The sequence below is a fragment of the Gallinula chloropus genome, assembly GCF_964237585.1.
Source record: "Gallinula chloropus genome assembly, chromosome: 1".
Lineage (NCBI taxonomy): Eukaryota > Metazoa > Chordata > Aves > Gruiformes > Rallidae > Gallinula > Gallinula chloropus.
The window spans coordinates 92,835,118-92,850,423 of NC_140085.1; the positions used below are offsets into that span (position 1 = coordinate 92,835,118).

General features: G+C 44.9%; 1 protein-coding gene across 1 annotated transcript; it reads left to right on the forward strand.

Moving 5' to 3' along the window:
* Positions 1-4,797: 4,797 nt before the first annotated feature.
* NIT2 (nitrilase family member 2) lies at positions 4,798-15,200 on the forward strand. Its single transcript, XM_084279912.1, has 10 exons — positions 4,798-4,834; positions 6,686-6,804; positions 8,960-9,080; positions 9,199-9,287; positions 10,716-10,809; positions 11,797-11,871; positions 12,284-12,362; positions 12,997-13,095; positions 14,176-14,231; positions 14,575-15,200. Exons 1-10 carry the CDS (start codon positions 4,807-4,809, stop codon positions 14,661-14,663), a joined length of 849 nt encoding a protein of 282 aa, XP_084136038.1. The 5' UTR covers positions 4,798-4,806; the 3' UTR covers positions 14,664-15,200.
* Positions 15,201-15,306: the final 106 nt, after the last annotated feature.

Genomic DNA, 15,306 nt, shown 5'->3' on the forward strand with positions numbered 1-15,306 from the left:
GCTGACTGTTTCCCAACTGAATACTAACTTGAGAGAGATTTTTTTTTTTTTCCTGTTTGCTGATGGGAGTGCCTGAGTAGCAGGCTTAAGATAGGGTAAATTATTATCAATTTCTGAACAGGATTTTAAATTTTTTATTGGGGTTTTGTTTTGTTTAACAAATGTTTGTTATAAAGGTCAGTTTGTTTCATTTTTAATGCAGCCTTAATGTGAGCAATCTGCATCTTCACAAGAGATGATGTGGCTGGGTTCACATTAAGCATGTTAAAGGAATGAAGCACTACCACGTACGGAGCAGCGCTTGAAGACAGAACGGTTTTCGAATCACTGTTCCTTGAAAGTGAAATGTCTCCATTACCTACAGGCAATAATTTTGATTTTGCCTACTGGGTAATATCAAGGACTGGTTTAAAAATTGATATTTATGAGCAGAGCAGATAACTCTTAGAAATACTGGTTCCTTCTCATTAAAAATGGTTAAGTCCAGCTTGGGCTGCAGATAAATGGAAAGAATGTGAGCAGTGTGTAAAATTAACTTTCAGTCTTACCCACTACTAGGCTAAATACTTAGAATTGGTGGTAAGGGTATTTTTAAATACCAAAATTAACTGTGCACATTCAGCTTTTACTACAGGGTTGTGATTTTTTTTAATTAGGCAAAATTTTACTTTTCACAAGTTGGGGCTGTTTCTCTATATAAGGATGAGTGCCTGACATTGAAATGCTAAGTTGGTGCTTCATGACAGAGTATGACTCTGGAAAAGAAATTACCTTGTTACTCAGAAACAAAATGTCTGAGATAATAATTAGACTTTTCAAACCCTTCAGTTCAGCACAGAATTGAAGGTGTGTTCAGCAAGAAAATTAATGCACGCAAATAAAGCAAAGAGTTTCAAGCACTGTATACCTGTGGTAAATGTATTCTTTGCCTGTTGCCTTTGTTTATTCAAGCATTTGTTTATGTTCTTTTAATTAACATCTTCTAAATAGTTAATCTTTGAGAGATGGCAACTACATGATTGTTTATCAGCAACTTTCTACTTGTTCCAAGAACGGTTCTCCTGTGAAAAAGCTCAGTGCAGGAATGTCCTTATGGCCAAAGCACAGCATCTTTGTTGACTAATGTGGAGATTACCAAAATCCTCAAAATTAAGGTAATAGGGGTTAGCTTTGCTGTGTGAAGTCTTCTAAGTATTTGAATCAAAAACGGTGAATTGTTACATCATCACGAACTAAAATAAACTGACCTTTATAAAAAACAATTATTCTAACTTATTTTAATAGTAATCAAGCTAGGGCACCTTTAATTCTGGAACTAATTATTTTTGTTTTTTTTTTTACTTTCCTTCTTCTTAGTATCTGAGTAAACACCAATAGAACTTGAACTGTTGAAGATATTTGCATGAAATTGCACCTGGGCCAATGCTCATGTATTTATAGTTTTGCCCAGCAACTGTTGTATTACATTTTCCTCTTCCTACTCCCTTCTGAAAATATTCTGAAGAGTCTCTGACTCTGTGCCTACTTCAGCAATGAGATTTTTTTCATGTAAAGATGTTTGTGTTACTGTTTATAAACTACAGTTGTAAATAAACCAGTACAATTTGAACATAACTTGTTCTGTCAGAAAGCATGTAGTTGCATACGGTGTGAATTCTCTGAATCAATTCACAGTTTTTCCTAAAGGCATTTTATAAATGGAGGTGAATTTGATCTTTGGAGTGGAAGAAGCTGATTATGGATCATAGCTGCTGTCAGTGACACATTAATGTAAGTATTTGGGAATTTAGACTAATTTAATGAAATACTTTTGGCTGAGTCATAGTAACCATTTATAAAAAGGTCCGAATGAGCTGACAGATGGTCCAATTATAGAAAGGGTCTCTGCATAAATTCTAGACTCCACAGCATCATGTTTTTATATTATGAAAATGTTGACAGAATGATACCACACATTTCTCCTCATCATTGGGGAACTGAGAAAAGCAGTTGTCAAAGCACCTGGTTGTCAAACCAGGTGTATTTGGGTATTAAATACAGAAAGTGGGTAATGTTTATTCTTCTCTGAGGACAATGAATACAGACCTTGTAGATCTATAGTAAATAAAGCTATAGGAAGTCAGTTCTTAAATCTCTTCTGTGTAGAAATGTATAAGCCAAGCTATTAAGAGCCTAATTATTTGTAATTTTTAAGACAGTGTGCAAGTTATTGACAGACTCATCTTACACAGTCCAAATGGAATAATTTCAATGGTGGTTTATGCATCCCTACCTCCAAGTTAAAGGGTAGTGTTGCCTTACAATGTTCATATCTGTAGTTAGTATTTGTTACAAAACTTGTGTTGCTAAGCAGAAATTCCAGCAGTGACAGTTTGAAAAGAAAAATTGAAATAGCATGCTGCTTCTTGTCCCTTTCATCTTCAAGAGATTTGTTAAAAATTGTTGGTAGAGGTTTCCAGGCTCTCGTATTTTGCATGCAGTGCTGTCTAGATTGTTCAGTGTAAGATGACAGCTGCTATGTTGCTGGAATTTTAATTTAATTTTTTTTGGGGGGGGGGAGAGGGGGAGGGAATGGGGTCTAGCAGGAAAGAAACACTCTTCTCAGAGTAAGCTTTCCTGCCAAATGGAAGCTCTTAACCTTTGTGTTTTATAGCCGGGGTCAGTGCTTCTGTACTAACTGAGGGCTCTCTGGTTGTCTCACAAATTCTTTTGAATTCTGATCAGTATGAGAATTTGTACAGAATTTGTTTTACCCACCAAAAATACTCTGACTGGAGATGCAATTTTCTTTACATTGACTTCTCCAGATGTAAGCAAAGGTTACTTGATGTTCCTTCAGTGTAGCTCCTGTTAGGCCATATACATGGGGCTCAGCAGTGTTCGTAGCTTTTCCTTCCAACCGCATTTTGGCTGTGGCTTCAAAACGGGTTTTTTTAATACTATCAAATAACCTTATTCAGTGTAGAGGTAATCTGCTGAATGGTTGAGTTCCCCCCTTTTGGGAAGCAGAGGGGTGGTAGTGTGGAACTGGTTCTTCTGGGCATATTTATTTAGTGCATTCAGACATTTTTTAGTTTGAAACTTGAAAAATACATTGTCTCTCTCTGGACGGTGGGAGACCAGTGGATTTTTAGCCTGTGCTTTTCACCTTGAAGGGATGATGCTGCTTCACTGCTTATTCTCCTATTTTGTGCTTTGCCCAAAACCTCCTGTTAGCTTAGGAGACAGCTGTTCTTTATACCTGGAGCCGTGCATAGTGTGGGACCTTCTGGGGAGATTTTGTGGTGGAGTTGGTTTAGGTTGTTTTTTTGGTTTGTTTTTTTTTTTTTTTCTTTTGGGTGGTTTTTTGTGATTGTTTTTTAAGAAAAAAAATTATATGCACTGTTTCTACTCAGTGGGCAGGTGTAAAAAGGAGGAAGGCTGCTGCATCGTCCCCTCATTTGCAATTGTCCATTGTTGGTAATTCTGACATCCTTTGGCTTGGTCAGTTTGGTGGTGTCCCCTTTATCGCTCCAAGGGGCAAATTGAGCAGTTTATTTTGAAGGAAGGTTTGTAAACTGCAAGCATTTTGTGGTGGTTATGTGCTTCCCATCCTTTATCTCTCTGCACGTTTCCTGGAAGTGAACGTGTGTAAGAGGTTGATCGCCCTGTGTTACCCAATTTGTTTTATCTTTCGCCCTTCTGCTTTCATGTGCTCTCATCTGGTGGAGATGAGAAATACTGCCCCTGCGTAACATGAATCTCCCCTTCTACAAACGTGCTTTTAAAAAGCCAAAGATAGTGAAATACTTACAGGAGGCAGCAGTGTTCCACCTTGAGTAAGGGGAGGGAGGGAGGGAGGGAGGGAGGGAGGGAGAGAGGGAGAGGAGCACACCGTGTTTAAAGGTAGTAATAAAAGCCGTGTGGCAGTTCATGTGTTGGTTTGCACCTTAGGAGATGATGGCCTGGTAAAGGAAGGTGTGGGGGGGTGGCATGTCCCAGTCGAACAAGTTGCCTGTAAACTGGTACAGATCTCACAGGACGAGCCCTTAGCAAATACAACTAATGATAGGGCAAGAGGGAATGGCTGCAAGTTGTGCCAGGGGAAGTTCGGGTTAGAAATCGGGAGACATTTCCTCTCAGAGTGATTAGGCATTGGAAGGGGTTTCCCAGGGAGGTGGTGGAGTCACCGACCCTCGGGGTGTTTAAGGATAGGTTAGATGAGAGACTTAGGGACATGGTTTGGCAAGTAATCCAGGTGGTAGGGGGGCGGTTGGACTATGTATGATTTTGGAGGCCTTTTCCAACCTTAAGGATTCTGTGAGGGCCGGGGAAGTAGGATGCTGGCACATCGAGCACGGGGGGTGCAGGTGCCGGGCTGTGGTGTTGCCAGGTGCTGTTTCGGCTCCCAGTTCCCTGCCCTCCACTGGGGTTACGCAGGGAGAAAGGCTCGGCAGCGGTTCGGATACGGGGTAGTTCAGCTCCTGCCCTGACCCCGGGCTGCGCCGCCCCCTCCGGCTGTGCCAGGAGAGCTGCGGAGGGAAGTGCTGTGAGATCGGATCGAGGAACTAGCCAGACGTTTTAAAAGCAGAGCACGAGTCGGCTTTAAAAGAGCCCCAGGCCGGGCGCTGCTGCGGAAACACCGCCCGTTCCCGCCGGGGCGCCGGCGAGCAGCGCTGCTGCCGCCGCTCCCCTCGGCGCTGCCCGCCCCACCCTGCCCTGCCATGGGGCGGGACTACATTTCCCAGCAGCCCTCTGCCCGGCGGCGCACGCATGCGCCCGGGCGGACCGCCCAGGTCCGGGGGAGGAGCGCGGGGCCGTGCGGGCATGCAGGCGGCGCGCGGAGCCATGGCCAGTGAGTGGCGGAGCGACGGTTACCCGCTCGCGCTCCCTCCCCGCCGCGGACGTGGGGGAAAAGGGGCCTCAGCGGGGGAGAGGCGCCGCCGCCGCGTCGTGCCGGCTTCCCCGCCCGTCCCGGCGCTCTCCGCGGAGTCACCGCCTCCGCAGGGGTCGCCCTCAGCCGCTCTCGGTCCTTCCTCGTCCCCGCTGGGCCCTTACCCGCTCCCCCCTCAGTGTGGGGACGGGCCGTGCGCTGGATGCTGCCCCGGCCGGCGCCTCCGCAGTCCCCGGCCCTAGCGTGGGCTTGGAAAAGGCCTCAGCCCCGGGGTGCTGCCGCTGAGGGTTTGGTGGTACCGCGGGTACCAGAGGGCGATGCCCGCGGCACCTCCGGGTACAGCTGCAGCGGCAGCGCGTCAAGGAAATGGGCCTGAAGAAGCAGGCGCGCTTAGCTTCCCATGGCAACAGCCCACCCCGAAACCCCAACCCGCGCGCCTTGTACCGGTACAGTCGCGCGCGGCCGTTGCGCCCTCGCGCGCTGCTGCCTGGCTGCGGTTTGCGTCGCTGTCGGCTTGGGCCAGGAACCGCGTCTAAAGGAGTTTTGGCGTCAGTTTCACAAGGCCAGGAGGGATCTTGGGCCTCTGCAGCCCTGTCGCACGCTCCCCCGTGTTCCTGTAACTCCAGCGTCGGGAAAACAAAGCGTGGGCACGAGTGCACGTGCTCTGGCGTGGCCGGGCTTTGATTTTGCCCTTTAACAAACTCCAAAATTGAGGTGTAAGGAGAATAAGATTAATGGCTTCTTGCTGGTTTAAATGTTACAGAAAGGACTGCAGCTAACGTTTTCCTTAGCAGATGGTTTTGGTTGGGTTTGTTGGGGGGAGGGGGGGGTTCTACTTTTTGTGGTTTGGTGGGGGTTTTTTGTGGTTTTTTTTTTTTCTTCAAAAAATAAAATCTGTGCTGAAATGTATATTTTTAGGCATTCAATTACTCTGAGCTAAAGCACATTTCACAAATATGAGTGAGTTTTAGACAGGCTTCTATTATGGTTATCTAGGTGGGTCTGGAAGCTGACTATAGTTCACATCTGTTCAGAACCTCAGTGGAACTTTTTTCTCAATAAACCAAACATTAACAGTCTTTCACATGAGGAGCAACAAAGTGAACAGTTAATAATTTCCTTAACCCCTAAGAAATGAGCTGCTTAGCTACTGGAGCGAGAACCAAAGTAGGAAGGAAGACACTCTGCCTTATCTGCTCCTGACTCAATCTCAGCATCACTTGAATTGGTTCTTCCTGCTTCACGTACCATTAGCTCTCTGCTGCTTGCAGCTCTTTATCCTCTAGTCGTCTTTGCACAACAGGGCAGTAGAGGTGCTTTGAAACTGGGGTGCTTTTCTTCACGAAGCCAGAGCTTTTTCTTTTGCTCTTTTCGAAGGAAACTGTTCTACCTGGTCAGGATGTGTCTTCCTACAGCCCAGGCTACTAGGAGATTCGTGGAAGGAAGTCCAAGGGGTGTGCACAAAACTTGACTTGATCTCTTCACTTGTGTACTTCAGGAGCCTGCAAATAAGAAATCCTGCTCTCTGCTGCAGTGGAGGCAGTACTGATAACGCTTGCAACTCTCGCCTGGCTAGAAACTGTATTGCAAAGAAACGATCAGGAAATGTGTTCTCTTTATAGTTTTTGTATGGCCATTAGTTTGCTGGTGGCTTTGATGAGCGTTTCCAGAGTCACAGACAAACTGCAAACTTGAGTTGGAAGTGGTTTGTGTGTATGTTAGTATATAAGGAAAGTTGTTTTGTTAAATGCTCGCTGGCGAATTCAGATTCCTGGAGGGATCCTGCTGACATCTTTTCTTCTCTGCCACTAGACTTCCGCCTGGCTCTTATCCAGCTCCATGTGTCTGCTGCTAAATCGGATAACCTGCAGCGAGCCTGCGGTCTGGTGAGAGAAGCTTCGGCTAAAGGAGCAAAAGTCGTGGCTCTGCCTGTGAGTAAAGACCGTGGTCGATGTAGCACCTGTGCCTCAAGCCCCTGGAAGCCTTTCTAGCGTTACTAATGCATCACATATTCCCATTTCTCTCTGGATATCTTAAATGCTGGATGAGGCTCCAAAATAGGAAAAATCCCAGGGGTTCTGTCTAGCAGCACGCTTAAGAGGGGGCAAAACAAGAGTGAGAAAAAGGCATGTTGTCTTTTTTGTGGTGTAAGAGTCTAGTCAAGATTTTGCTGGTTTAAATCCCAGGCAATTCCATCACTGGTATATTCTGAATTCATGAAAGTGATGCTGTGGTTTGAATCTTTGCAGAAGCTTTCTATGCTAGAACTGTAGGAAAAGGTGATTTTTGGCTGAAGAATGTTGGTGTGAAGGTGAAAGAAAACAGGTGTACAGTGATTCTCTTTCCCATAGTCATTCCATATTAGAGAGTGTGTGAGAAACAAAACAGAATTAAGATATTTCCCACAGGTCATTTGTGCCTGAATTATTATTAAAACACATTTATCTTGTGACTTCCTTGTGTGGGAGCATAAAAAGCCAATTAAAATCAATTACCTTTCTGATTTATTTTTGGGCTTCAGCCGTGATTACCTTGCTGAATCTTGGCACAGATAAGTCTGCTGGCAACAAGGTGACTTTTCCAGTGCAGCTATGGGCTTTTTTTTCTTTTTTTGTTGGGTTTTTTTTGGTTTTTTTTTTTTTTTTTTTTGTGGTGTTATGTGTACTACCCCTGTGCCCTGCAGCGTCTGACTCAGGAGTGCAAAGTTCTTCTCTGGGTGAACTTCTGGTCTGAATGTTTTATGCATGGAATGTTTTCTCTCCTGCTGTCACAGGCAGGGTATTAAGCAACCTCCCCAGCTCCCCTGTGCTAGCACAGCTCTTGTGCTGCAGCTGTGACCTTTGATTATTCTGGCTGGGCCTCGCACATTGAGACTGTCTGTTATTTGCTGGTTTTCATGTGTACAAACACTGAGGTTTCCAGGCCTATTTAGTTAAGATACTCTCTTTGCCAATGATAATTTCTGCTTTTAGAGTAAAACCTGTCAAACAAGCCAAGGCTTTTCACAGACTTGGAGGAGGTAAATTTTACACTGGCATTAGGACATGGGTGTGAAATTGAAATTGTCTCTTTCCCCCTCTTTTTTTTTTTTTTTTTAAGTCACCCAGCATTAAAGACCAGAAGTTTTGTCCCCTGACTGTATGTTTTGGAACCTGCTTTGGCAGGGGGATTGGACCTGATGATCTCCTGAGGTCCCTTCCAACCCCTTTGATTCTGTGGTTCTGTGAATCTACAGCTCTGCAGAGGCACAGAACAGTTTTCCAGTGATATCTTGCCCTAGATGTGTTAAACGTTTTTCATTTCTGAACCAGGGACAATTTTTGAGAGAAAATTTCTAATGTTTACAGATAAAGAAACAAAACCAGAACCCATTAGAATCTAGAAATGGGCAGACATTAATTTGAAGACCTGTTCCTGTATCCTTACCACTTTGGAGAGCACGAGCCTACGGGTTGAGTTTTTTGGGGGTGGTTTTGTTTTTTTTCTGACATCTTGTTACAACTTTGAGTGAGCAGAAGTAACGATCCAGGCTGGGAGTCGCTTGCCGAAGAGTTGGTGCTGGCACTAGTTGATAGCCTATCTGTGGCCTTCAGCTGTGTTCCTTTAGGGGACAGAACGTCTTGGGAGGGATCCGTCCTCACAGTGCTGGGGAATATAACGGCAAATAAAGTTCTGGGTGGCTTGGGCATCTCAAATACCACTAGCCACCTAGTTTAGGCATCTAAACTGTTCTGTTAATCTTACTGTCTAAAGATTACGTGCCTGGTTCTGAGGGATAGAGAATTTTTAACTAGAGCCTAGGACAGGAGGCACAGTGGAGTTGTGAGGACATTGGGTCTAACGGACTGAGAATAAGTAATTCTGAGAAATGCATTTCTTGTCAAAGTGAAGAAGTGATGGGCTGTGGATGGCCACAAGTATTTGATAGTTTTGAGAGGATGTTCTCATGTTCTGCCTGGCACATCTTCTGCTCTCATGTCCATGCTCATGCTCTGTCACGCGCTCGCACCAGCACTCCCACTGCATTTGCTCTAATTGCAGCGGTGTGACTGGATTTTAACCTTTTTCCCCCCTCCCTAATTCTAGGAATGCTTTAATTCTCCATATGGAACCAAGTACTTTAAGGAGTATGCAGAGAATATCCCTGGGGAATCGACACAAAAGCTGTCAGAAGTTGCAAAGGAGTGCAGCATCTATCTCATTGGAGGTAGCGTCCTCTTAGTGACCGGCTCCCGGAGGGCAAAACGGCCATCGTCGGTTAGTGCCGTTGGATCACAGTTCCATCTAATACAGTGGGGGAAATCTTTGTTTTCACCTTTACAAAGGATCCATTCCAGAGAAGGATGATGGAAAGCTGTACAACACATGTGCTGTCTTTGGGCCTGATGGTGCTATGTTGGCAAAGCATAGGAAGGTAAGGTGGCTCAGTATTGTGATTTAAAGGTTGCTTAGCAGTGGTGTGTAAATTATTTCTTCCATGCCTAAAGGTGATGTGAATTAGGTTCTTGCCTTCAGAGTAAGCTGAGTGCTGTCAGTAGAATTGCATGGGAATTTTATTTGACGTGTGGAAACGCCCCTTCCAAAGGTGGTCATAAGTTTGTTCTGGATAAGGGTGACAGAATGCAGAAGGCATAACTGGCTTTTCACTGAGTCTGGGAAACCTGGTAAAGAATAAATCCCGATGCAACTTATCTGTGTACCTTGGTTGAGGTCTAACACACAGTGATGCCTAAGTGGGATCGGGATTTTCCTTCAGGTTCCCAATGGATTTGAGTCTTCTGTTATTATACATACTGTTCTTTACATACCTTGTGGGCTATATGTGTTGTTCGTGCAGATAACCAAAGTCCAAGTTCTGTATTTAAGCTGTGTCTGCTGTTTGTAGTAGATCCTTGCTTACTCTTGTCTTGAACCTGGATGTTGCTTCGTGGCTTCTGAGAAACTGCCTCCTCTTCATAACTGTAGGGCATAGTTTCTGTCAGTCTGACTGTGCAGACAGTTATCATTCCTTCGATGAACAATGACTTATTTCTTTTGAGGAAAAAACAGGAGTATGCAAGGTTACTTGGAATAAAGGAGGTGGTGCAAAATGCCCCTGAGCTACACAAACAGATCACTTTCTGAAGTACTGTCTTGCTTTTCATCGATCATACCGCTCTGGTCTGCTAGCCTGGTAGTTCTTTGTAGATTGAGTGCAGGTTTGTACTGCGTAAATAAGAACAAATATTGGTGGCAAGCTCACCATGAGCTGACAGTGAACACCAGCAGCTCAGAGGGCCAACCATGTCCTGGGCTGCAGGTCAAAGGAGGTGATTCTGCCCCTCTGCTCTGCTCTGGTGAGACACCACCTGCAGTGCTGTGTCCTGCTCTGGGGTCCCCAGTACAGGAAAGACACAGAGCTGTTGGAGTGAGTACAGAGGAGGGTGAAGCACCTCTCCTATGAGGACAGGCTGTGAGAGTTGGGCTTGTTCAGCCTGGAGAAGACTCTGGGGACACCTAATTGTGGTGTACCAGTACTTAAAGGGGGCGTACAGGAAAGTGGGAGAGGGACTGTTCACCATTTCATATGTGCATCAATTGGATCACAGGGATTGTAAGTTTTGTTTTAAATAGCCAATCTTCTTTTATTTTTCTCCCCCAAAATCACTTTATTTGTGTATATTTCTGTAAAGAAGGAACAGCTTTAAATCCTCTTTAGGAGATCTTATGATCTTAAAGCGATCTGTAGTTGGGATCCTGACAAGGGTGGTCTGGATAATGATAATTTGCCTAATAGAAAGAGCCTCAAATCCCAAGCAGAGAATTTTGTTATGAAATGCTACTAATCATACTATAATTACAGGTTCATCTATTTGACATTAATATTCCTGGGAAGATACAGTTTAAAGAGTCTGAAACATTGAGTCCAGGGAACAGTCTCTCCATGTTTGATACTCGTGAGTATAAGACCAGCCGCCTCTTTAAGGAGCTCAACCATGTAACACTGCGTCCTTCTGGAGTTCTCTTCCCCACCAGTGGAGTTGTAGCCTGACAGATTTACCTTAGGCCTTTGACAACCATGGCAGACACAGTCGTAGGTTTATCCCAAGCGTGTGGGTCGCTCCTGGAGCTTTTAAAAAGGCGGTGTGATTGCAGAGGGGCAGAGGAGCAGCAAGGGTTAAGCATATGTCATGGCACTTCCCTTAACAAATCAATAGGGCCACTGTTTGTTAGAGACACCTTTACTGTATTTTTTTAATAGCAGTTACATCTTCAAAATTGTGCTTATAAACCATGGCCTAGGAAAGGAGGTCTGTGGCAAACAGCTACGCTGGCACGTTGTTTCCTGTGAGGATGATATAATAATGGAGACAAGTTACTGTAAATCCATTCCAACATTCTTGAATCAACCACATCAGACAGCAAGATGCCTACTTCCCCCCCCCCCCCCCCCCCAGTTTTCAGAAATGACCATGTCCTGCTTACTGAGCTCTCCAAAGAGGCTCGTCTCCCCTCACCCGTTTTTCCTCCTTGCAACATGCATTCTGTAGAAAAGTATGCAACTGTAGTTTCTTTAGTCCAGGAAGAGCAGGGAGAGCTTTCTTCTCCTGAGGGACTGTAAAGCCACAGCTAAATCAGAGAGGAATCCATGGCACAAAGACTGGATGTAATGTGACTTTGTGGAAATGGCTGTTTTTAAAGGGCAGGTAAGGCTGCTTCTCAGAGCCTTTGAGAGTGAATCTCACCTTCATCACGAGGTGGGATTGCTCCCCCACAGGTAGCCAATGCTTGTTACAGCTAAGGATACACAGTTAAATATAGCCCCTCTTGCTTCCTTGAGATGTACAAAGTAACAGCTGGCGGGATGGCTGCGGGGAGTCTTGTGACTGCTTTTGTGTGCTTGCCACAGCTGTCTAACTGCGGTTCTCTTGTGTTTGGAGCAGCATACTGCAAAGTGGGCTTGGGCATCTGCTATGATATCAGATTTGCTGAGATGGCTCAAATCTACGGACAGCAAGGTGAGGCTGGGTCACCGAATGGAGCGTGGTTACCCCAAGGCTGAGCTGTGCTGGGCCGTTCCGGGGCGGTACATACTGGGCAGTCCCTGTGATCGGGCACTCTTGTCCTCACCTGGCAACACAAAACACATCTTGTGACCAGGACTTTGTTATTCAAACCATTGTCTGTTCTCTTGTCCTCTTTAAATCAAGTAACAATCGTTCCTGATATATATTTGCTGATGGAGTGATGGAGATGGGTGTAATGTATCTCAGGGCTTGTGCTGTGACAAAAGCAACTGCCCCATGTCATGCATGGACAGGCTGTGGTTCCGTTTTGGGCAGAGGTCAGGGTAGAACCTCACCTTGAGTCTCAAGGTGAAGGGCCATTTCCACTTATTGATGGTTGGGTTCTAATTTTCTTTTAACAAAGGTTGTCAGCTGCTGATATATCCAGGGGCTTTTAACATGACAACAGGACCAGCTCATTGGGAACTGCTGCAACGGGGACGGTAAGAGCAAAGTGACAACCCATCCTTCTGTTCCAGAGGGAGCTGTAGCCCATGGAACTCAACTGTTCCAAATGACCCTGTGCATCAGAAAGGGTGCTGCAGGGACGCTCTGCTATTGAGAGCTGCAGGGTTCCTCAAGCCTAGCGTGGGACACCAAAGTGACTGTGCTGTCAAGGAGAAGAGCAAGAAATACTTACCCTTCACTCCTGACAGCCTCTCCACAGTTACACCCTATGAAGCACCTTGTCCCTGTGGCTCTGTAAGCATCCTTCACACACAGACCTCTCGATAGAAAAGCTGATAAACCATTTGAGAACTTCTCTGATTACAGATAGAAATAGACCCTGAGATTCCTGAAGGGACTATTTTTATTCATTTGGTCAGTTTCAATCTACTTTGCTATGTACTGAATGAACATATAATTAATTCTACCTGCTAACTGTGGAGCAGGTGCTAGGGACTGCCCTTCCCAGACTGCTTTCTCTGACCTCTGTGTCATTTACAATGTTGGCTAGTCCTTAGGAGGATATATAGCTTCCTCTTCAGAGTGAATTCTTTCTCTTTTGCTAGTTAATTGGTGGTATAAAAACCAATAAAAGCTTACTCTCTTTCCCTCATCTCTTTATGACCACAGAGCTGTTGATAATCAAGTCTACGTAGCTACCGTATCTCCTGCTAGGGATGAAAAATCATCCTACGTTGCCTGGGGACACAGCACTGTAGTAAATCCATGGTGAGTTCAGAAAAAAACCCAACCAAACCCCCCCTTTTCTTGCTTAAAAATACAGGTTTTACTTAACAGTCACATTTCAGTCCCACACTCTGTCTACTCCTAAAAACATCCCAAGTTCTTGCCAAAAAGCACCCGAGACTCATGTCTGCATTCTCAAAGTCATCCTTTAGAACTGCCTGAAAACCAAGAAAGAAACTAAAATGAGCTTAGCAGCATGTATTCTTTTTGGTAGCAGAGCAGCTCTTGGGTACTGGCATTTGGCATTTGCCCCTGAGGTTTGTTCACTCCATCACACATTACATGTTACTGCAACTCTCTGTGCAGAACTGAACCATCTTAACCATTATACAGGGGAATATTTAATGCCCTCAAAGAATGCTGCTTTGACATAAGAAATATCAAGAAGAATGTCTTCAGCTAGATAAGAGACACATTCTGAACTAAGCTGAACTCACAGGTGCACCAGAGGTAAAAGTGACCAAATCTTAAGGGACACAAAAATAACTACCTGAACTCCACTGATACTTCTCTTCCAGATGATTGCAGAGTAAGAAAAGCTTTATCTGTCTTGAGCTTTTAACTTCAGATGGTGAAAGGAGTGACCACACACCTGGTGGAAGACATCATAAATAATGCTCAGTGGCTCATGCAGGGTGAAAATACGCTCCTGTTAAATCCAGTAGGACCCGAGAGGAGGCAGCGTTAGTCTTTGCCATTTCTGGCTGTCCCTGGTGAAGTTGTTTCATTCTTCAAATGAAACAGCTTCACTGCACCTTGGGGTACAGTGCATGCTCACGTGTGCTGGTTCTCATAGCTCCTTTGGCCATGGCTCATGGACCTTCAGAAACATACTTAGGTCTAAGTAAAGTATGTGTCACGTATGCATGGCACGCTGTACAAAGCCTGGAAGCCATCTCTGTCATGCCAGAGCTATGAATTACAATGCTATTTTTGGGACAGCCCTGTCTTTACAGCTGTAGATACTGAGGGTAGGAACTCCCTTTTGTACAAACAGCAGCAACTGCAGTGATGCCTTGAGATCTGTGTTAATGCTGTGAACAAATGTGCTTTATTTTGCAGGGGTGAAGTCATAGCCAAAGCTGGGGCTGACGAAACAGTTGTATACACAGACATAGGTAAGGGTTAAAGGTTTGGGTTTTTTTCCTGCTTGTTTGAGTACAGCTCGTGGGCCCAAGGAGAGACACTTTGAAAGTCTGTGGGCTTGCACATGCCATTGCAGATGAGACAGTGTTCCCACCCCTTCTCCACCTTTCGCATAGGTGAAAGCAAGAACAAGCAGCACTTTACCCTTCAGTTCCCTGAGGAAAGCACAAAGCTGAGGCTTCCTTCAGCCCTGGCTGCCCACCTGCAGTGCCCCACAGCCCCGTCTGCTGTGAAAGCTGCTCTTCTCCCCGCCTGACCTCGGGACCTTTCCTTTCTGACTGCTGTTCTAATGGCTTTTTCTCACCTCCCCTGCAGATATGAAGAAACTCGCAGAAATACGTCAACAGATCCCTATTTTAAGCCAGAAGCGTTGTGATCTCTATGCTGTAGAGATGAGAAAGTGATGCTGAGGGAATAGGGAAGGTTCACTTGGCACAACAGCTGCTGCTTGCATCTTAGGAAGGATTCCCTTACCCATTGTTCCACAACCTACTGCTAAACGTGCCTGTTAATTTTAAGAAAGGCAAAAAAACCCCAACAAACCCCACACAAAATCATGGCAGTGCAATTCTAAAATTGATTTGAATACAACTTTTCTATCTCTTCATACTTTAGGATTTTATTGTATTTCACAACTAGGATAAAGTTGATGAAATCAGTTCAACACAGTAGTAATTAACATTGTTTCTTGTGCATCACAATGTTTTAATTACCTTTTGGGGACTTTTTTGTAGAAGATAGAATAGAGGGACCTTTGCTCACTCTCATTGGAAATCCTCTGAAGAAGTCAGCTTCGGTATTATGAAGTTCTCAGTGAATTATAATCTAGAAGCACGGTTCTTCCCGCTCTGTCCTTAGTTGTATGTGCCTTAACAGAGTTCCTTGAATGCCCAGTGTCTAACTGGGAACTGATTATTAAAGACGGCTTTAAAATACTTAAAACCAGCCCAGCACGTTGTGTTTTTGCTGTCTGTTTTGTTAGAATCATGGGTTGTTCTGTGAGTCTGTGTTGGAAGGGATCCGTAGGGATCATGGAGACCAACCCCT